General features: G+C 40.8%; 1 protein-coding gene across 12 annotated transcripts in view; it reads left to right on the top strand.

Moving 5' to 3' along the window:
* Positions 1-608: 608 nt before the first annotated feature.
* STAU1 (staufen double-stranded RNA binding protein 1) overlaps positions 609-23,481 on the top strand; it is a 32,775-nt gene continuing 9,902 nt past the window's right edge. For 7 of the 12 annotated variants that reach the window (XM_082326368.1, XM_082326365.1, XM_082326366.1 and 4 more), the window contains exons 1-8: positions 609-737; positions 6,580-6,646; positions 11,404-11,680; positions 12,527-12,651; positions 14,643-14,799; positions 16,448-16,586; positions 17,329-17,494; positions 23,098-23,196. In XM_082326368.1, coding sequence (XP_082182494.1) covers positions 11,488-11,680; positions 12,527-12,651; positions 14,643-14,799; positions 16,448-16,586; positions 17,329-17,494; positions 23,098-23,196 — 879 coding nt within the window. In that variant the 5' untranslated portion in view covers positions 609-737; positions 6,580-6,646; positions 11,404-11,487. The remainder of the gene's footprint in view (positions 738-6,579; positions 6,647-11,403; positions 11,681-12,526; positions 12,652-14,642; positions 14,800-16,447; positions 16,587-17,328; positions 17,495-23,097; positions 23,197-23,481) is intronic. The other 5 variants (XM_082326363.1, XM_082326370.1, XM_082326362.1 and 2 more) reach the window with 2 other exon arrangements.

Genomic DNA, 23,481 nt, shown 5'->3' with positions numbered 1-23,481 from the left:
CTCCTACGCGGCCGCCTTCCCAGCGGCGAAGGGCGGCCTCCCCCCGGGTGGGCTCGGCTCGGCTCGGCTCGGCTCGGCTCCGCCGGGGCAGCGGCGGGGCCGCGCACGGGCCCCCGCAGGGCCGCGGCCCGGCCGTGCGTGCAACCGCTCACGACGCCCCTCCGCCGCCCCCCGGACCGGGGCCCGCGGATCGCACGGGGCTGCCGGTCCCCGCAGCGGGAGGAGGCGGGCGGGGAGGGGCCCGGGCCCCGGAGGAAGGCGGCCGGCAGCGACCCGCGGGCGCTGGCGGCCGGGCCCGGCGCCTCCCTCCCCCCGGCGCCGCCATCTCGGCGGGCGGGCGGGCCGCGCGGGGCACGCCGGGAGCTGTAGTCCCCCCGCCCCGAGGCGGGCTGCGGCTCTTTCGCGGGGCACGCCGGGACTTGTAGTCGTCGCGAAGGAGGCGGTGCTCCCTGCCGGTCCGCGCGCCCATTGGCTGAGGGCGCGGAGAGGGGCGGTGCCCGCGGGGGCTCGGCCGCTCTCGGTTGGCCACCTGCCTGCCCCGCCTCCCGGCGCGGTGCCGTCACTTCCTCCCCGGCCGGAGCTGGCCCCGCTCATTCTCTTTAGTGTTTGCCCTGTGCCCGCCGCCTCCCTCCGCTGCCGCGGTCGCCCCCCGGCCCCCCCGGGACCCGGCCCATGGACTGAGCCGCCCGCTGGCCCGCACCACCAGCCGGCCCGGGAGCCGCAGCCCAGGCAGCCAGGTGAGGGGGGAGGCGGCCCGGGCTCCCCCCGGCGCCGAGGCAGCGGGGCGGGGGGTGGCGGCGGCGGCGGGGCCTAGCGGGGGCCGCGCCGAGCCGTGCCGGCGGGGCCGTGGGGAGGGGACAGCCCCCGCGGCGGGCGGGCCCGCCCCCCCCGCGCCACCCCTCCCGCCCCCCCCGCCGCTTCCCCCCCCCGCCCCGCACGGGGCTTTACCCGGCTGCCGGGGGCGGCGGCGGCCCGGCTGGGCAGCCCCCGGCCCTGTCCCCACCGCCCGGCGGGGGCCCGGCGCGGGGGAGCGCCCGGCGCGGGGGGGGAGCGGGGCAGGTCGCGGCGGGCGAGCCGCGGGGCCGGCCCCGCTCGGCCTGGATGGGGCCGCTGGCGGGGGCAGCGCGGGCCCCTCCCGGCCGCCGCGGCGCCCCCGAGCCCCTGGGGCGAGCGGCGGGGGCGGCCGGGGGCTCGGCCGGCCCTTGCGAGGGGAGCGACAGCGGCGGGGCTGGGGCTGCGCGGCGGGGGTAGCGGCAGCAGCGGGCAGCCCGGGTGCTGGCGGCAGGTGATGCTGGCAGCCCGCCTCTGCCCCCCCGCCCCCGTTTCGGCCGGGCGGGTGACAGTGGTGGCTCCGGGCCCCCCCCGCCCGGGAGCAGGGGTTGGCGGCAGAACCGCCGGTTTGGGCTCCCTGAACCCCTTGGAGAAAGTGGCCGCGGCCATCCCGCTGCCCCAGGGTGCCCAGAGTGGGTGACAACAGTCACAGACTTCTGCAAAGTCTCGGGGGCACACGATCTTGGTAGCAAAACTCCCGAGACTGAACTAGACTCGTCTGGCTGTTCTGATAAAAGGTGTAGATATGGTGACAACAGCAGGAGACGCCCCCAGCCTCCTCCTTGTACAGATTACAGTGCAAACACCGAGACAGCTGGTATCAGCAGCATTAGCTTTCTTTCTGAACACTGGCATCATCACACTTTCTCCTCGTTGCCCACGGGGTTTGGCAGCCATCGCTGCACCAGGCTCACTTTTCTTTTCACTGGTTTCTGATCACAACACTAGTTTTTCAGGAGATGTAACAGCAACAAGTTCCTCTTAAATCTTTGCACTGCTTCTGTCTGTCCTAGAGGTTGTGCAGGGTTTGATTTGTTTGGGTTGCCCATTTAAGCGATACTATAGCTAGTAATGCTGACAACCATTTTTCTCCTTTATTCATCTGTTGGGTATTTTTGTCATTGCTTTTCTGACAGGTTTAAGGCAAACCTGGGAGGAACATAATTTGGAATGTAAATGATGGCTAGGTGTATATATAGCCGTAAAATAAAATATCTGAATGAAGTCCTTTGTCTACTTTTGGAATAGTATATTTACAAAATCTTCTTTCTTCTAAGGAGAACGTGCAAGCGTACGACATAGTTCCCTTGCTCAAACTGGCAGAAATGTATTTTTTTTTAAATGCTAGTGAACATCAAAACTTGAGTTTTAATGATGCAGCTACAGCTCTGATGTAATAAAGTGATCTCTGATTTGTCTGTTGATCGTGCTATGCTATCACATATGCAACAAATTTATATGTTCAAACTTTCACAGAAATATTCACTGGATGTCTGTCACATCTTGATGAAAATTTAAAGAGCCAATGGGTTGAACTTTTTGCTATATTTTCTATTTTCTGATGTTGGATCAGAATCTCATTTCAAAACTCTCCTTAAAGGATGTATGCAAGATACGGTTCTTTTTTTATTATTATTTTAAGCAGCCACTCTGTCTGAAATTTTTCATAACATTTATCATTAATCATTTTTTCACTATCAGTACCAGTCAGTCAAAGTATTAGGTATTTTGTGGCAAAATTAAAGTATTCATAGGTTGAAATAAATTTGGGGTGATGTAACTGTACAAAGTCAGAGCAAAATTGAAAATGGCTCTGTGCCTTTCGCATCTTGCTGAAGAACAGCAACTTTCTTCTGAAGACATACGAACTTTCAGAAAAAAATTCTTTAATTGCTTTGTCTAGGATCCGTGCGGAGGGGTTGATTGGTTTGTTAGAGCTCTGGAGGATGCAAGTGGAACAATAGAGGAGATCTGTGCGCTGATCACCGGGTTAACTGTAATTAGGATCTGGGGGCTTTTTTGACCTGTTGTACTGCAGGAAAAAAAAACCTCGTTAAATATTTTGTCACACTACTAACTAATTCAGCTAGAAGTAAGCATTTAAGCGTTTATCTTTATTCATGACTGACTTATCACTTTCTGGTTTATTATTTTGCATTATATTTGGAAGTGTCTGGTTTATGTGTACATCTGCTAGTTCCCTCTTTTCCTTCAGATTTTACTTTCAAATTTTAGCTTTTCATCACCTGTTCTCTTATTAATAATCCATGTCTCAGCTCCCAAACTAATTTGCTTAATATTTAGCGTTTCCGCTCTTGAAAATTCATCTTGCCAGTACTCAAAAAGAGCATCATCTTTTCTACAGTGACCGTAGCCTTTGAGATGTACCTTGTCTTGCCCAAATATTATGGAAAAAGATTTATCTAAGAAGAAAACATTGTTCAGCTGGTGTTTCATGTTTTGTGTAAATCGCCGTAAGTCTGTAAAATTTGTAGTTTTTTTTAATCTTGATTGGTAGTGAATATTTATTTAGACTTTCCAATTGTAAATAGTTAGGTGTTGTTCTTAAACACCGTTGCAGCAGTCAAACGCGTTAGAATTTTACGCCATATATTACAAAGCTACCGCTGACGTGGGTTTTTCAAAGGTATATTAGGAAACGAACCATCTCAACAAGCCTCCTAGAATTTGTGGAAATGTGTTCTTCATGCTCCAAAATGGTGGAGTGTGGGACGAGAGAGACTCAGCCACCACATTCGAGTTATTTAAAACCCCTTTAAAAAAAAGGGAGAAGAGGGAATGTTTCTAACCAATATTTTATCTAGGTAATGAACGCACTGTAGTATTCCCCAGCCTGCCAACAACAGGTGAAGATGTTGTTGTGGAACAGTGGGTCTGTCTTTGATGTGACCGTAAATCCTGATTTGAGCGGGGGGATTGGCCTCCTCTGCCAGCCCAGCTCTGCAGGTCGCTCCTGCCTGGCAGATAAGCGCTACCGCAGTGCCACGCTTTTACCCAAATGAGGGTTGGTTGACACTGAGTGGCAATAGAGCTACAGGCGTGTAAAAATACAGGTGACCAAGGGTAAAAGTGAGTAAATGTTGTGCATTGCACAGTTCATTTCGTTGTTTCAGGTCTGCTGAGCCCCCACCTCGGACACCTCCACCCTTTTGCAGGGATAGGACTTGGGTTTTGTGTTCTAGTTGCCCATCTGTGAAATAGGGATAAATGAACTTTCCTGCTTTGAGAACAGAGTTTGTTGTTGGTAAGGAGCAACTAATCTTCCTTGCTGTGTGACTGAAGGGTCAGTAACTGTTCAGATGCGCTACGTTCTGAAGCATCCACTTTTCAGAAAGAAATTAATGCTTAATTTAAAACCTCATTTCCTATAGCTTTTTCTTGGATATTGTTTATGACATGATTTTTAGTTGGTGATGTCAAGAAGTGCTTGTAATTTGAATCTTGATGGTTTTATCTGGTATCTGTTCTGTTTTTCATTCTACTCTGTTCTTGTTCCTTAAAAAGCCCTCCCTCCCTGCCTGGTGCTGGTGGGTCGTGAGTGAAAGTTTTAATGGGTACACGTGCAAGTTCGTAACAAGTAGCATAATGAGAATGTCATAACTTCCAGCCTTCTGAATGTGTGCATCCTAAGGAACAGGACACCTTTCCATATTCTGGTCCTGACAACGAATAAAACCTCTTTCTTTGAGGATTTAGTCTCCCTTTTATTTTCAAGTGGTTTATCAGAGGTCAGAGCAAGGCTGCGGCAGGACCCACGTGAGATCCCCCTTTTTGCCAAACCTGTTGTTTAACAAGGCCATCGTCTTCCTCTGGTAAGAGGCAGAAATGTGCTGTTACGGTCAGGCACACAGAAGTGTGTTTGCAGTCAGGGACTCGGGGCTGGGAGGGACTCGGGGAGCGAAGCAGTCCTCCCCTCTGCGGTGTCAGGTGTGCCAGCCTCATCCTAAATGGACATTTATCAATTACTTAAAAGTTTGCCAACAGTGAAGTCACCTCTGTGACCCAAAGCAGTATAGTTCATTGCAACCGTTACTATCAGAAAGCGTTTTCTTGATGCACGTTTAAGCCTCTTGCCTCTAGTTCTGTCACTTTAAGCATGAAGAACAGATTATTCTTTTCCACTCAAAAAACCTTTTATGTACTTGAAGACTGCTGGTTGTCAGGCCCCAGCCAGCCCTCTCCTCTTCAGCATATACAAGCCCAAATCCTTTAGTGTTTTTCGTATAGGTTATATTTTTCTAAAGCTGAGTATTTTGTGCTTTCCCTGCTTTGTTTTTGCTAACGGGGTCCACATCTGTCTTGAAGCATGGTACTCGTGTGGATGCAGTGCTCCAGCTCAGGGCTCGGTAACACTGACTACAGAGTAGAAGGACTACTGCAGATACCGCTCAGGCTATTTTTCCATTTCCAGTCTCAATATGATGATTGCTTTTTCTAAAAGAACCTGTCAGCATTGGCTTGTGTCAGGTAATGATGTTGTGTTGGTTGTAACTCTTCTCCCACTCTGCTGGTGTCAGTTGGTGGTTTTCTGTCCTGTGTTTGATCAGCAGACGGTGCCTGCCTGGAACCGTGCATTTGCTCCTGCTGAGATCAAGTGATTCGTTTTTGAGCCTGGTTAGACCACCAGAGATGGCTGGAGAAAATTCAGTTGTCTTTATACAACTTGGTTTTGATCCGCCTGGCAGTATTCTCCATTTCCTTGTTTTCCAGGTGCTTAATTAAGCCTCCAGAAAAACCTCTAGAAGAAAAGTTGAACTGATAGGACTGTAATCCTCTCGTCTCCCTTCTTCACTCTCCAGTTAAAAAAATAGGCACGATGTCTGCCTTTTTCAGGCTCCGTATCCTCATCTGTTCTGCAGGACTCTTCCAAGATAACTGGTTACAGTTCTAAGATTCGTTGTAGGATTTTGAAATGGCTGTCTGAAGTAAATTCAAGAGCTTGTTTATCTACGTCCTCTTCTAACCTTAATCAAGATTGAGATCTTACCCATTTTGTTGCTGGTAGTAATGTTGCTAGCATCTGCGCGCAGTTGGCTTTAGTCATGGAAAAGAAGGATTAAACACTTTGTGCTATATTTGTAAGCAGAATAAAATACATTTTGATTTCCATTTAGAGCAGTCCATGCAGCGATAGGTTTCATATTCAGTACTGAAACAATTTTATTGTAAAATGGTTTTAGCTAAGTTGATTTTTTTTTTATATGCCTATTTATGACTGAAATCATTAGGCTGGAAACGTAGCCAAAAGGTAAAATTTATATGAGATTTTTGCAGTTAATAGCTGCCAGAGTTTCTCAGGTTAGTGGCTTGCTTTTGGTTTGGCTTTGTGAATTAAGGTCTGGGTCTAATTTCAGCAGCTGATCTCTAGGGCTGTTAGGAAGAAGGTTAACTTCTACAGAACTGGAAGCCTTACTACAGAAAGAAAATCTGCAAGTGACTCCTATAATCCTGCAAAGAGCACTATTGTGAGATTCCCCTGTTTGTGTAAGAAAAATCACTTGGGTTTGGGGAAAGAGCAAGGAAGGAAGATTCTTGGATCAGGTTGGAAGTTCTGCCTGGAAAAACATAGCTCCGTTGAGCAGTCTGTCAGTGAGAATTTAATGGTCATACAAATTCTTGTCATCCAAACGGATGAGGCAAACTCAGTGTAGTGGTGAGACATTTACTACAAAGGATCTTTTTGTAGCTTCAGGAAGCAAAATGCTAACTCTCTGTTTTTCCTTTTAGGCTTTCTCCATCATAAATATCCTATTCAGAACTAAATCCAAATCTTCACTCTCTGGATCTCCTAAAGGTACAGGAAACTTACTTAAAACATTAAAGTTTCTTACCTTTTATTTGCATCATATTAAAGAAACCACAAGTTGTGGTAAAACATGATTATCCACAGGAAGTCTCTGTTTTTTGTTTGATCCTCTGGCTTCTATCTGCAACACCTTTGAGAATTATGACACAAAAAAGCCCCAAGAGAACTTTTATCTGAAAATGCTACGTTCTTTCTTTTATATAGGAAGATTTTAATTTATTTTTTGGCTGAGTGGACTGAGACTATGTTCACATCTTGTGCATTTCTTTGCTTGCCTTTTGGTTACCTGAGTGACTTCTGAACTTTGTGGTTTAATGTATTCAAAATTTCTGGGAATATTCCAGGCATTGATGCACCAAAAGAAAATAAAAATCTAAAAACAGGAGTGGGGAACAGTGCTCTGTCATCTGAAAATCCATCTCTCTAAGTTTATTATTGTCTATAGGTCATTGAACTGTTTGATGGCAGCCATTGCCATCATGAGGATGATATTCTAGCGCAACACTGTCTCAATAAAATTTAAAATATTATGTGTGAGTTAAGGAAAAGTAAGTGTGGAAGGGTGGGAAATGAGCAAGTTATGTGATTAGCTGCTGGCTGAGATGGTAGGAGTAAAACATTTGTTCATTCACCTATCTTTCGATGTTTGTGAGTGGTTTTAAGCTCTAGCAATGCCTTGAGTATTGTTTAGGGGTCAGTTATTTGCACTAGTATTTGTCTCGAAAAGTTTGAAGTAGCTAACCCTGATTACATAGGGTAATATGTACATACAATACAATACATACAATCACCTGAAATACTGGCATCTCTTCGTTTCCCTGTCCACTGAAGCAGCCTTCATAAGTTGTTAGCTTCAACCTTCTAGATTATGGTGCTTTTTCTTGGATAGTTAGGACTTTGTAAGCCTGTTATAGGGTAGAGGGCATATTACTTTGTAAAAGCACTGTAAACCCTTTTATAATCCCCAAATAACCTATAATTAAATGTGCAATGATGGACAGTGAGTTCTTATACCCTAGTGAAATACTTCACACAAATCAGCTACAGTGTCATAAACTTCACAGGTAGCTGAAAAAATACAAACAAAATTCCAGTTTGTTTTGTCAGACTGTTCTTTGAAGTAGCTTGTCAAAGTGTGAGCTAAATGTTCTTAAAAAGAAAACATAATATATATTTGTATATATAAACTTGTAAGGTACAACCTTGTAAGTTACTACCTAGTGTCTAAAATTGTCAGAAATTTGTGAAGTGGAATTTCAGCAATTCACAAGATATTTTTAATGCCTGCTTTGCTTTGATTCTGCCTGAATTCAATCTAATGAACTCTGAAATAGTTCTGAATTGGTGATAACTTAGAGGATGTAAATTCAACTTTTGATCTGAATATAAAAACATGTGAGATTAGTGTATTGGTGAAGGCGAGAGAAACACGATGATGATGATGTAGCAATTTATGTAGAAATGATGTAGCAATTTATGTAGGAACACGCGTTATATTCACTTACATTAAAATGATACATTCATGGGAAAAGTTTTATTTTCATTGCAATTCAGTTCTCTCCCTGATAATAAATTTCTGTTCAGCTGGGGCAAAAGACTGGCAGGCCCAGGTACTCAGCTACTTGAATGTCTTGGGGATGAACCTTGAACAGCAGTGTGTTCTACAGGTTTCAGGTTTCTATTTCAAGCAAAGATATAGCTTATTGATTCCCTAAAATTTATTTTTGGTTAGGCATTGCAGCTTTTCCTTCCTCCACCTTTAGAAACAGTCACGGAAAGGAGCACGCACACTGTTGAGTACATCTTTTCTTTCTTGCTAAATTAATGGCTCCAGAGGTCAGGTATTTGTATGGTCATTTTGGTCATCAAATCGTGGCTACACGTGTAATTGCAAAGCATTTTGCAAAGAAGGGTGGGTGGGATTGTTACCATCTTACAGACGCATAAAGTAAGCTGTGCTTAAACTCTCAATGCTTGGTTTCTTGTGAGGCTGGAAGGCTTTTGGATTCCCAGAAGGTGCATAAAGGCTCAACTCTTCCAGTTTGTTGAAAGGCTGAGGGAGGGCACGTGGTGAATTCCAGCGAGCTGTGCCTCAAACGCTTTCCTAGGTCCTTCCTTAGTCCGTTCAGCGGTGACTGAGCAGCCAGAGAGCCAAAGAGGTTGGGCAATTGGTCTCCATGTTGAGAATAAGCAGGTTATGAGCTATAGACGTGCCTTCAGCACTTTTTTTTTATCTGGTCGTGGAATTGCACAGCTGAAGTCTATTTGAAATTGGATCGGTTTCTAAAACCTTATTGTTTCGAGTACTAGGATGTGACCTCAAGTCTCCACAGATTTCTGTGAATAATGGCTGAATTGTCTGTCCTGAATATTATTCTAACCAGAGGTGTTTGAAGAAAAGCTTTTTCAAGCTGAACACCGATGGTTATAACTCTTGATGGAGAGAGATCTGGGTAGAGAGCAGTCTGAGCTGTACCGCTGTGAGGTTCTGCAGTACTCTGCCGTAAATATAGAAAGTGAACTAATAATATCCTTGTCCGGGACTTCCCTTCTTGGGGGGGAAAAAAATTACTGGGGATCGGTATACTGTTCTTCTCTGCATTTGTGTGATAGTTGACTAGAAAACCACTTCAATGTGTGTATTTTGGAGCTGAAATTCCATGTTCCTTAAAACCAGGTGATGGCAAATAACTGAAGGCTAGTGCCTTGCTTTAAAAGCAAAGTGCTTGTAGGCAGGGTTTTCCGAGAAGGATTTCAGGCTTCCCTTCCAGCATGATCAATAACCTGATGTTATTGACTTCAAAATAAAAAAATTTGGTGTCATCTGCTAAAAAAGTGTGGATTAGAAACTGTTTAGCTTCAGTTACTTTGAAGGCCATTGCTCTTCAGCAGGAAAGGAGAATTAGCCTTTTTTTTTTAATTGCACTGCAAGACTTTATAGTCTTTTCCAGGCAATTATTATTGTTGAATTATGTTTGAAAATTTTCAGTGTTTCCAGTGATGCTCCTGGGAATGGAACTCAGTGATTATAAAATTATTACCCTGGAGTCTTATTCTACATACTTTTCATCTTTGTCTTACAACTTCTTGAGGCTCCTTTAGATAGACGCCCTAATACCCTTTTCACAGTTATAATGCACACAGTGTGTAACGTCTGCAAATTTAGTAGTGAAATGTAGGATTCGTTTTGAGTATAATCTACATACAGGTCTTCTGAACTAATGAGATCTGAACTCATTTTGCTCTCTAGTAAAAAACAAAGTTATCCAGCCAGTACTATGATAAGCCTGACATGTTTATGATGTTTTTTTCAAAGTAAAAATATTCCAGATGATGGATTTGTTGGTGTATCTGTTGTTTCCCAGTAGCTTCTTTCCTCTTCTCTTCTTTAATAAAGAAATAAATAAATCTTTGTATCCGTGGACGTATTAACCTAGGTTCTCCTCTTAGGTTTGTTTTGTCAGTAACTAGCTAAAAACTTCACTCTGACTCATTGCTGCTCCTCTTACATTTGGAAGTCCATTCACAGGTTCAGAATTTGAGGCTTACAGAGCACTAGTGGAGTTGTGTTGCTACTAATAGCTCCCTGGTGCTATCTGCCGCAGTGATTTCTCTTCTCCTTTTCATCTGTGAATTATGAAAGAATAAACTTCTGTTTGCTGCCCTAATAAAACCTGTGGGCGACCAGTGTATGTGTGCATGTGTGTGTGCCTTTGTGTGTAAAGTGTATTTACTTGGCTGTAAAGTTTGTTTTTAATAAATAAATTGATATGCGGATCGTAAGCAGATATGGGCAGCTGAGCTCTGGCAGCAATGATAGCCTTCAAACTGGCAACCCGTTAGTGTATATTTAGGTTTAACTGAGCACGAAGATAATGTTGCATTCATGTGTAAGAGAAATCTAATACTAATTTGTTGGTGGAGGAAAGACCTATCACAATACTTCGCATTGACTGGTACAAGTTCATCGCTTGGAGGTGGCTTTTCTTAAATGAACGTAGATGCCTATGAGCACTTTCAACATTTGTTTACAGCGTTGCAAGGCCAAATAACTCTAAATTATTGCTTGAACTGTGACGCGTTCTGACTTAAATAGAAGTAACCTTCAAAACGCATGAAGCTTATAAAGTTTATGAACTCTCACGCCTTCGCTCTTCCCAGTCGTAGCTACTTCGGCATTTTCTGCTGGACACCAGTTGTGTTCCCCTCACGAATGGCTAGGCATTCTTCGTGGTGATCCGGGGGGGGAAAGTATATGATTACAATAAAGGGTGCACGCTCTAAATAGTTGTTTTGTAAAGACTGCATTTATTGCTTGCCCTTCCATGTTAAAAACTTTAACTTCAAATGGTAGAATGCATGAAATGTAATCTGTCCATGAAAGCCGCTCTTTGTTTAGAGCATAAGCGGTGGCTATCAGTTTAAGTAACTGGATTTGCTTTGTAAGTGGATTCAGCGATGGGGGAAACAGATGGATAGTTAAATGAACAAGCATAGATAAAGCTTCTATGCTACTTCTCTTTTATAAATGAAAGAATTGTGAAACTTAAACGATAGGGCATATGGATTGAAATATGCTGTTAAAACTGGATGCGTAGCGACTTATTGCATACAAAGTGGAAACAATGGATGCTTGATTGAACGCTTTTTCCCCTTTTCGCTGATGGAGAAATAATTTCAATAGATTGTTAGTTAGAGAATGCTAAATATTTAGTATAATCTTTTTTTCCATCTCTGTGTTTTAGGTCAGCAATTTGGCTTCATCACACTGAGTTTGCCTGCATTCAAAGCTGTTTACCTACAGTAATTTGCTCTGGTTGGAAGTGAACATGTCTCAAGTTCAAATTCAGAATCCTTCTGCTGCCCTTGCAGGGAGCCAAATATTGAATAAAAACCCATCTCTTACACAGCCTTTGAGTATTCCTTCTACTACCAGTTCTTTGCCCTCTGAAAATGCAGGTAGACCTATCCAAAACTCTGCTTTACCCTCTGCATCAGTTACATCCACCAGTGCAGCTGCAGGTAAGACTGAGCGTCTGTTAATAAGCGGATATGTTCTTAGTGTTGATAGTTTGGCAGGATACATTCCTGATGTCTCGCACCTACAATACCTTAAAAGTAATATTTATCCAACTACGGTACCTTGTAATGCTTTCTCCCTAGTGAATTAAATCTGTTTGAGACAGATAGAAGCATACTTATCCACGAAGTTCTAATAATTAATTGAAATGTTTGTAATAGTAAAGAATATTTCAAATTGTATAACGCTGAATTTTTAAAACATTGCTATCCATCTATCTTTTCTACAAGTAGCTTGTTTTAAATTTAACAAATGCGTTGTTTGAAATAGTTGGTTTAGTCCTATTATCTTTAGTTCTTTTATGACCAGTTTAATGATAAATATATTGTGCTGATAAAATATAATAAAGCTAATAAAAGGTAATAAATAAAAAAATAGATTATAGGGAAAAATAGGGGAAGGAAAAAGAAATTAACTGACCTTTTGAAATTATTCAAAGCAAGCAACCATGATGAAAACTTAGAAGATTTGCTCCTTGAAATGTACTACGTAAGATGGAAGCTAAATGCAGGAGTCTCCCAACTTCATGCTTCTGTCTTACATTAAAACATTAAATTGAATGATGCTGTCTTTTAGGCATGCGCATTGCTTGGCAATCCGAAAGTTCAGTAGATTGCCAGTTTGGCTAATGAGCAGAGCTGTCTATTCCAGCAAATCTTTTCTGAGAAATGGTGTATTGCAGACAACTAAATGCTAAGCCAATGGGATTTTTTTTTTTTTTAATTAAGAATTGTAGTAGAGTTCATAGCTACCTGTTCGTTTATCTGATTTTATGTAATCTTTTTCAGCTCCTTCAAACATGGCAAACCCCAAAGAGAAAACCCCAATGTGTCTTGTGAATGAGTTAGCCCGTTTCAACAAGATTCAGCCTGAGTATAAGCTTTTGAGCGAGCAAGGTCCAGCTCATTCTAAGGTAAATATTCATATAAGTTTCTTGTTGTTCATGCTCTTTCCCTTTCAGAAGTGGAAAGGCAAAGTATATGCTTTTGGTGCAAGGTAATACAGAATAATAGAGAGGAATGGGAAGGTCACCAATGGTAGGGAAGTGTGAAGCTGTTACATGTGTACTAAAAAGTTGGTTTCCCAAAGTACATAAAGGTTGAACTTACCTGTTAACCTAAAACTACTTAGCTTTTTTTGAAGGGTTATTTATGTTAGCTCCATTATGAGATGCTTGGCTTTGACTTTCATTTAATAAAGCAAGGTTTGTCCCTTGCGCTGTTTGCTAAAAAATTTTGTATGGGTGGTTTTTATACAATCACTTTCTCGTACAATGTTAAGCTTTTGTTCTACGTCTTGCCTGTTCTGCAAATGTTCTGTGTTCTTCCTGTGGTGCATTTTAGTATTTTGAGATTAATCCCACCAACTTTAAAAGATTAAAACAGTTTCTTAGTCCAAATTAGCCCATGAGATGCAGGAATATTTATGGTAATTATGTTTCTTTAGGAAAAATGCTACATAAGGAGTTGTAGTGCTTTTGTGTCTAGGTAGTTGGCAAGGTACAAATCTGTATTTGTTGATATGCCAGGAATAAGTTTTACTACTTAAAATTAAGAGTTGTTCTCTCTTGTGCACATCATAACTGAATGTTGCTTTCCTGTTGCTTTGTTTTAGTTGTAAATAAAATTAACCTTTCTATCCTAATTGCCTGATATTTGGAAAATATTTAATGCCTGAAGTACAGTGTGAACAGCAGTGAACATTCATCTCTTCTGGAACAGTTACTTTAGCAAAAGAATCTTTAGTTCTTCACGGTGGGAATGTAGGGATGCCTAGGGTAGACCAGCACGTGGCGTGTGTCCCATGTGATGGCATATCTTTTGCAATGAGTCAAAATCTTGGTAATATACGATTCCTTTGGTGTTCTGTTTGTGTGCAGAGAGAGAGTTTTTCAGGAACACAGCAAATATACAAGCAGTTTGTGTTACTTCAGAGAACACTGAAGAAGGAAGTTTTAGCATTATTAAACTTTTCAGTCCTCATTGAAGATCTCTATTGTATGAGAACTGAGGTCAAGGCATACAAGGAAAATCAGCCTGGGATGTGTCTATTTAATCTGACATCATCTCCTTAAGGTGTTTCCCAGAACAGTGTTTGTTGTACGTTAGAAGAATTGCCTTGGTATTAAATAATATTAAGAACTAAAATCTTTTGTCCAAAATATGTCTAATGTCAGCTTTGATGTGCAAAGGAGGCAAGGTCTGCATTTACAAAAAGTATTGGAATAACATTCAGAGCATCTGTTCACTTGTGTTTTCATTCTTATTGCAATTAAACTTCATTTAATTACCAGGGAGACCTTGGCTTGCTGTTGTCTGATTAATTTGTGAAAATTTAGGGCAATATATATCCTTCCTTATCCCACATACTTAAAAAGAAGTGCTACAGAGCTTTGCTCTATAATCAAATAGGCTTGTGCTCACCTGTGGGCATGTAGAAGCTTTTATGGTGCAATGTGAACTTATCTTTCTTCAAACTGCTGAAAAATATTGTCAACCCCCCCCCCCCCACAGTATTAAAGCAAGAATTGAGCTATGTAGAATAAAAAAATCTGAATTTCAAGGCTGCCGTTCAGAGTAATGTTGGTGTACCAGCTATCCGTGCAGCTGTCACCTCTATACACATTGTGACTTGTGGTTTTTAGCCTGTATGATCTCATGCAGTACGCAGGATAGCTGCTAGCTACAATTATAGTGAAATTCTTAGTTCAGTAATCAGGGAAATCCTATCAATGTCCAGAGTGTTTAAAATAATGGAGATGACGTGGTGGTTGAGGAAAGATTTGATTACTATATTCTCAACTTTTGCATCACTAAAATACTCATCGTTTTGTATAAGAGGGTCTGATGAAGTATGTTACTTCACAAGCAGCTCGTAATAAAATTCATGTTTTCTATTTCTGAGGTGTTTACAGTGCAACTGACTCTTGGGGACCAGCACTGGGAAGCTGAAGGAACTAGTATTAAAAAAGCGCAACATGCGGCAGCTGCCAAAGCTTTGGAAGGGACAAAATTTCCTAAGCCTACGGCTCGTCCATCTCGTAGTGAAGGCAAGAATCCAGGTATATGCCACAACAAGCTGATTTAAAAAAAAAAAAATATATATATACACCCTTCTGGTTTTGGTATGTATTTTGAAGTTGCATAAGGATGAATAAAAACAGTGATTCTGCATATTTAACAATGGCAATTGTTAGGTTTTGTGAGAACATCATCTTGATTTAATCTTTGATCATTGTAGGCGATATTAAAAATAAATCTTCATGTTAACAAGTTAAAAGTATAGGGTTTTTCCAGGAAGTCATTCAGGCTTGAGGAACCCACTGCTTAACTTACTGTTTTGTATTGTAACACTTGGTGGAATCCTGGAAAAGGTGTCTATCCTACTCTTAAAAAAAAGAAAACTAAGTTAAAAAACCAACCAACCAACCAACAAAAACCCATGAGGAATTTGGTCACAGCAAAGAATAATCTTTTGTGTGGGCAGATGAATGTGTTTGGTAATTCTGATAGAATAATTCAGAAGCTTGACAATAAAGATTTCTTTGGAAATGTAAGTTAAAAAAACCAGAAAAAACTAAACTGTTAAATTTGTGGTGAGGGATTACATCACAACTTTGGAATTTGCATCATTCACACTTCTTTAAAGAGAAATAGATGTTGATTTGTATAAAAGCATTTAAGGTGTAGTTAGCTATGTTTAGGGAACTTCTTACTTTACTAAGATTTCTTTTAAGATGTATTGAAAATGTGAAAATAAGTATGAACTAGCTTCACATCTCAGCTGCAGGTGTGATTGTTTTGCATTTGCTCTTAGTCCCCTGAACGCAAAGCTATTAGGATAGCATTAGTACATTCAGCAAAGGTTAAAACTTATCTTTTGTGCCAGTTGTATTCTGGTATCACCTAAATGCTTTCTTTAGAAACACTTTGTACAGTCAACAGTGAAAATATTAGAAGCTAGCAATTACTTTTTTTGTCTGTGAATCGGGTCCATAATTTCATTTTCTTTTGGCAAGTGCCTTATAACAACACACTGTTGTACTAAACTACACACTGATTTTTGAGCCAGTGATAGAAAAAATGACCATTTACTTGACTCTTCTTTCTCAAATGAGAATAATCGGTGAATCAGTTCTTCATCCACACGCTAGCTGCACCGAGGGAAATGTTTACAGCCCTCAGTAGCAATATAACTTCCTTTTGAAAAGGCAAGTTGCAGTTTGAAAGTGAAGAGTCATAAAAACCCATCTTGGGTCATTGAGTACAAAGAGAAACATTTGATCATTCTCAGTAAACAACGGAAACAGAAGATATGTAGCATGTCTGCTAAGTTAATTTACAAATATTTTTGGGGGAAGAGAAGTTTCTGTTCTGCAAACCATGTTGTTAGGTATGCTGTAAAAATAAATAAATTGGTAGCTCCACAAGTTTAAAATAAAATAAAAACAAGACAAAAGCCCCCAGCAAATTCACTTTTTTTGTAACAGGAGTTTTCACAACTGTACTAGGCTGCTAATTTAATATGCATCATATAGACTTATTTTCTTTGTGTTCATTAGCATTTCTATTCAGAATTCATTCGTTTAAGATACTGCATATGGCAAAGCTTGAGCTCATTTTTCCCTGCTTTGAGACAGCATAAGAGTTTAGGTTGTTTCAGTTCCTTGTGACAGTTGGACAACTCTCTTTATATTCCTTTTTATTTAGACAGTGTAACCCCCACAGTGGAGTTAAATGCACTTTGCATGAAGCTGGGAAAGAAACCTATGTACAAACCTATTGATCCTTATACAGGGATGAGATCCACTTACAACTATACTATGAGAGGTGGTACTTACCCTCCACGGTATGTATTGTTTAATTTTTTGGTTTTGCAGTCTCATATCTTTGAACTTCCACTGTCGTCACCTGAGTGCTTTGATGCTATCTGCTAAAGTGTAGCTAAAAACACAACGTCCCTTAAAGGCATATTCAGCTTGAAACATAGCCAGCTTATGAGGCAAAAGGTTTTGATAAGTACACCCCATTCATATCTGTAATTTGTCTTATTTATGTTTTTTTTTTTTTTTCTTCCTTTGGAGCGGAGGGGAAGGGGAGGAAAAAGGGAACTGAACCAAACAAAGTGTTTTTGAGGGCATTCGGATATAGCCAGCTTCATAAAGTGAATAGCTAAATATTTCTTGCATTTCCTTTCTGTGTAAAAGCAAAAGTGAAGAAAATGGTTTGATGCTTTTTCTAAAACTATTTAAATTAAAGCTTCAGTTTAAAGAATTTTATATAGGCATAGGAATTGAGAATTCAAAACTTACTGGCCTGCCAAGTCTATAAAAGCGTAGTTACATTGTCTTTCTCTTTTCTACTCGGTTAGAAACGTGTTTGTATTGTAAAAGAAGAAATGTTGATACTCTGTTTCAAAGGTCTCTCCCTAAAATCTTTTAGACTTGAAATCAAAATTTGGCTTTTTAATACTAATGCTTCGGTGCCAAGTGGTGGTTACTGATATCCAAGAGATTAATTCACCTATAAGTTATGTTTCTGTTTACTTTGTAGGCCAGACTATTTGCTTATTTAAATCTCTCTCTTTGCAGGTACTTTTACCCATTTCCTGTTGGGCCCTTACTTTATCAAGTTGAGCTTTCAATTGGAGGGCAGCAGTTTCATGGGAAAGGAAGAACAAGACAAGCTGCTAAGCATGATGCAGCTGCTAAAGCACTGAAAGTTCTGCAGAATGAGCCCTTGCCTGAGAAACCAGAGGTGGGAATTAAGCTTAGTGCTGTAAGCATAAATTGCTAAGATAAACTGAGATATTGTTGTAGATTTTTTTCCTTATTGAGAAGAAGATGACAGTTGTGAAATTTAATTCTCTGTAGTAGTGTTGACCTACTCGTGTCAACAGAAGCACTTTGATTTAAAAACATAAATTACTATGGAACTAGAGTTTTCCCAAATGAAGTTATATTAATTCTTTTGCTGTCATATTTTTCCACAGCAATGCTATAGACCTCTGTCAGATATGAGCACTGGAAGCATAGATAGGAACTAATGTCTTATCAGGTACAGATCATATACAAACTTCTGAAGAAGCGTGTAAATGGGGTACTTGCATTCTAGTGTGGGCAACATAGAAATCAGACATGGGTTTGCTTCCTGGGCAAAATTCCTACATGATTTTGGAAAGAACCATGGAAGTTTGAGAAGAGCAGGAAGTTCATGGTAGTAGTAAACTCATACACACATTTTAATATGAATATAAGAAGCAAATATTTATCCCTCCATATATTTATGGCTGCCCAGCACTTTCCATTCCAAGACCCTGTTATTGGGTTTATTTCATGCTTTTTTGTTAAGTTGCTTTAGGCAGAAGGTCTCATTGCGTGCACACGAGTTACTCATAGCTTCTGGGGCTGGTTGACTGCATGGCACCCTCTCCGTATGTGTTGGCTGACTGCTTTGGCCAAAGACTACTACAAAGAGCGTACTTCGTCTTTCCTTTACGGGCTCATTGTACCAGTCTGAGTTATGAGGGCTTGATGGTAGAACTAAGAGCAGGAGATCTATCGATGTACTCCATGCTGGCATCTAGAGCGTGTTGAGGAGGAGGCCATGCAATACAAACCTAGAAGCAAGAGAGACTGGGACATTGCCAGAGAGGTGAGGAAGGGGAGGTTAGACTGATAACTTACAATGTGGGGAGCAGGAGAACTTGCTGGACACGGAGTCTGGCTATGTGCTGAGAAAGAAGGAAAATGAAGAACTGGGCAAGAAGGTAACAAGAGGTCTCAGACTGGGGGAAAAAAATAGCTGGGAACTACCGGGAATGGCAGAGCAAGAGGATTGAGGAAATGTGTTGTGAAGCCAAGGGACATTGAGTTAAAACTTCTGAGTGTGTTTGTGGGAGAGAGCATTGCCCAGATAATTAGGCAAAAACACTGGATCTGATGGTTCAGGGAAGAGGCCTAGGAGGCTCTGATGGTGGTGGTTCAGGTAACAGAAAGCTCTCCTGGAGGAATGTAGATTATTGAATGATGGTGGCTGCTAGGAGCCAAGGGATTATAAATGCTATTGGGGAGAAGAGAGTGGTGCTGGGAATAGAAGCTGAAAGAGTAGAGCTGAGTTCTGCACTGAAATCTAGAACTGGCGATAGGCAGTGTGTGATCTAGGGACAAGCTGGAGGTCTTCACGCAGGAGAGGTCAAGCCTGAGGGGGATGTTCCCCTTCAGTGCAGGGGAACCCCAGATTCCCGAGTGTTGTCGTTCCATGACAGTGATGTGTAACATCCTCTTTTCACACTCACCCTCATAAAAGATAACCTGCTCTCATCAGTCATTTTTCCACCTTGGGTAGCAAAGTTCTGTGTTGGACCCAAGGAGTCCAACTCTGCAGAAAATAATAGGATCGCATGTAACTGAATTCTTTTCTGTTCACTTTTTTAGAAATGCTTCTGTACAAGTGATTTTCCAAATATTTGTAGAGTTGTGTTTAAAGTTGAGTAATGTGAGGTCTTCAGAATAAACACCGCAATTGTCTTTCCGCGACCACGTATCGTTTTCTATAGGATGTCTCATTCAGTGTAAGGGGTGTAAATCAAGCGGTAAAGGAAGTAAACCTGCAGAGTCTCTCCTTTTTCTTTTCTTTTAAGGACATGATAAGGGAAATACTATTGTGAATGATGCAAGAGATTGCAAGAAGGAAGAATTACTTTATGAATAAAATAGTTGCAAGCTCGCTGGGAGCTGAATGCTGTCTTGACCCTGCTATGCATATGCTGGGCAAGTCACTTAAACTTTCACGAGAAACATGCATTTGTCATTTTATTTTTCTATTTATGTTTGACTTGTCTACAAAATGAACAGTAAGAAATGCAGCTATGCTTAAGGAGAGCAATCCTTTGAACAGAGAATACTATTATATAATAAATACTCAGATAAATCAGATCTTAATTTAAAATTTGGTACCTAAATGCTAAGTTCATTAATATTTGTGGCTTTCAAATATTGTAGTTTTAGAAATGTCTGAGGGAATTGCTGTTTTTGTAACAGCGTTTTGCACTAGACAAGCTGAAGATAAAATAAGGAAGATTTTACCACTAGGTGAGCACTGTTCATTCTTGCACTCAGTGAGGCAAGGTCCTTGAAGGGTAAGGTAGTGTAAGATCATAAGAGATGCTGTTATAACGCGTGTGTACAATGGAGGCAGATTAAGGTTTCACAAGCGACATAATCCTGATACTTCCTACCTGTCATTCGATGTTGCCAGTGATTTTCCTTTCAAATGTGATTATTTTTGTGTATCCCATTCGTGTGTGTGTGTGTGTAAACAGAATATGCTTAAGCTGGAACTCCTGTATGTTGGTGGGGAGGGGTGGTGGTGGTGTGATTTTGTAAAATTTTTTTAATGATTTTTATTTTACAAATTTTTGTATTTACATGATTTTACTCTTCTATTTTTAAATTAGAAAATATTCAATGCTTAAGAAGAAATCATTGAATTAAATGAGTAGACTTTAAGGGTAAGATGACCATTTTCCACACCTTCTCAGGCTGCCAATCTAGAAGCAAGTGGCAGGAAAAAAATTTAATAATATTAGCTTTCAGCTGGACAAAGCCCTGCCTGAACAACCCAATGTAATTTCGAAGTCTGCTCTGCTTTGAGCGGGAGGCTGTAGTAGGAGAGCTCCAAAGGACCCTTCCAACCTAAATTAGTCTGATTGGAGTTAAGACATACCGACAAAGTTGCACTATGGGGTTACTTTGCATATTCAAAGACAGAAATGATAAAGCATCGATATAAAGCTTAGAAAACATAGAAAGCTATGCTTTCTAGCACAATTCTTAGACACAATTTCTAACTTTTGCCTGAAAATACTAAAACCAGAATTGCTTTTATGTTTTTTGCCAACTTATTTGGTAAATATCAGCTGCTCTTTAGACCCTTAACATGAAAGAAAATAGACTGATTGCTCTGTTGAAATCAGTGGAGTTCTAATCAGCAACTCCACTGGTTTTCATAATTTGCTTATAAGCAGTCTTTGAGAAAATGCACATTGAGAGAGTTCCTAGAAAAGGGCGAATCCCTCTTAAAGGAATGTATTACATCTGCAATTTGCTTGGGAGTTTTTTAATCTATCACTTTTGTTTCTTTTGTGACTTTTTTTTTCACTTGTTAGAGATGGATTTGAACAATTTGATGAGAGCTAAGAGTGGTAAATGCTTATATTCGTGGTCTGATTCTGATTTAGAGGCATTGATGCCTTGGAGAATTTAGTCTATGCACACATGCAAACTACTTTAAAAGCAGACTTTATAGATCATCTGCCTTGAGGTGTGCAGGGAAAGAGAAAGAGGGAGAGCGTATGTGTATGATTATTTTTGATTTATAAAATAAACTGATCCAGAACTCATGTAGAGGCAAAATAATCAGTAAAATAGCTATAGTCTGTTAATTGTTATTTTGCTATAATTTACTCTTTTTAGATAAAGGTGTTGAAGAAAAGTACCTGTGTTTTACACCGTGTGAACAGACTTGGAATGCGTTAAGAATATACACCGTAATATAGCAAATAATTTCATACTATTTATTTGTATTCTCTTGAAAGGATATTAAATGGGAAAAATCTAATCCAATAAAGAGAAGTCCTGGTCACCTTCGCAAGGAAAAAATGTCGGAATTTGAAAAACTAGAATATATCTGAAATTACAAGGCGGGGAAAAATATTTGTAATTAAAGTGATTGTACTAATGTTTTGACAGTAAAGGTAGTGACAGATCATTCCTAGAGGTGCTGGTAATGAACTTGCTGTAACACCTAGACCGTGATAAAATAAGACCTGAGTAATTCAAATATTTTTTCTGGGTATGTGATGCTATTCCTTTTGAACTTACCAATTGCATTTGAAATAGGTTTTAGACTATGATGATCAAGACTTTTGACTCCCGTATTCAATCTTGGTTTTGCCAATTTTTACCTGCGTTGTGCCTTCTGCTGAGGTATAGTATGGTTCCTCTAGCGTAGGTGTTGCCTCCACGTTTCTCGTGCTGTCTACCGCACAGTGCATCCACCTCGCTCCTGCGGGAGTGGTGCCATCGTGTGGTCTCAGCTTCCGCAGGATGAGGATGGCCCTGCGTACACCTCCGCGCAGAGGCTGGAGACTGGCCGTAGCGGTGGGATCAGAAGGATCAGGTGTTAACCATTGTAAAAGGATGTTGGGCTATAGGTGCTCTTCTGAAACGTTTGCAACTCGAACCTGAAATACGAGGTCAACCCATAAGAACAGTGTGAAATCTGATGGGACAGTGGGGGGAGTGAAAACCACAGGTTAATTTTACTCATATTTTGTTCTGAGGTGGGAGGAGGCTGCTTTAAGTGGAAAAAAAAATTTCCTTCATGTTTTAATCCAAGTTTTAGTAACAGACGTTGGGGATGCTTGCTACAATCAAAAATATTTTTAATCAATGAGAGCTCTCTAGCATATTTCTGCTGCTCCAATAAAATATTTCAATCATTTTTGTTACTTGGTTGCATAACTAGTATTGTGGCATGATATAATTGGTGAAATTGTTGCTGTTCATCTTTATCATAATCTTTCCAATATCACTGCTGGACACTTAGTCTTAAAATTTCTCTGTTGCTGTTACCATGCCTCTTAGTTCATGTTGATCCCAACATCAGTGAAGACATTTTTGGAATCACAATCAAAATTTTACCTGGAGATACGTAGAAGTGCCTGTAGGTAAGCTTCACCGGGCACTGCTGTCCTCCTAGCAGGTGTAAGTTCTCAGAGATGTACACCATTTGATTTAAGGCAAGTTCCTGCTAGTATGTTCTTCAGATGAGAAGAAAACCTGTAGATGAAGCACGTGCAAGGGAGCATGTGAAAGGACAGGACTATGCCAGGGTCTAATTAGCCATCCTTTATTCACATTGGTCCCATTCTCAGAATCTTTATTTTTCCTGCCCTTTCTCTTATCTGATACTGTCTTAGTGCTTTTGGTACAAATGTCCAATCAGCATATGAAAATTGTATTTCATAAAGGTACTTCCATTTGGAAATCAGTTCATTTAACACTTCAGTTTGTTTTTCTATAAATAGATATTTAGACCTATTGGCCCTTATTCCATTTGTTCTTTCCTGTAACGAGCACATGAAAATATGAAGGTTTGCTAGCTTTTACACATACACCTTAAATAAGCTTCTTAAGTTTCAATTTCTGTAGTATGTGTGCTGCATTTCTACACATTCACATAAAATGGCAGTAAAGGTTAGACTACTTAAAATTTTGAGAGTTCAGTAAACTGGTTGGATGGATAAAATTCAATTTAATAGGATCTTTATTTTAAATAGAGTATGCTTCTTTTAGGTTAACGGAAAAGAACCAGATGATGAGAATCTCAATAAATCTGAAATAAGCCAAGTTTTTGAGATTGCACTTAAAAGGAACTTGCCTGTGAATTTTGAGGTATGTTTATTTTACAAGCTCTAGATTTGTTTTTATTAGAATATTAAGGGTACACATGAAGTTGAGTCTCTTCTAAATAACCCAAACAACTGACTTTTAACATGTCTTGTTAGTTGTGAATACACTTTTACCTTTGACAGTCACCCTGATTGTCTCGGAGTTTATATGGTAAAGTGAAGAAAAAAGAGAAATCCACCTGTTCACAAATTCATGCGCTAAAATCATAACATGAGTGAACAGCTACGCTGTGGTTGTCTGTGCAATCTTTTTTCCAAGCTTTTTGAA

The sequence above is a fragment of the Platalea leucorodia genome (genome assembly GCF_965183815.1).
Source record: "Platalea leucorodia genome assembly, chromosome: 13".
Taxonomy (NCBI): domain Eukaryota; kingdom Metazoa; phylum Chordata; class Aves; order Pelecaniformes; family Threskiornithidae; genus Platalea; species Platalea leucorodia.
The sequence above is the reverse complement of the archived record's forward strand: the minus strand, read 5'-3'. Positions and strand labels throughout refer to the sequence as shown.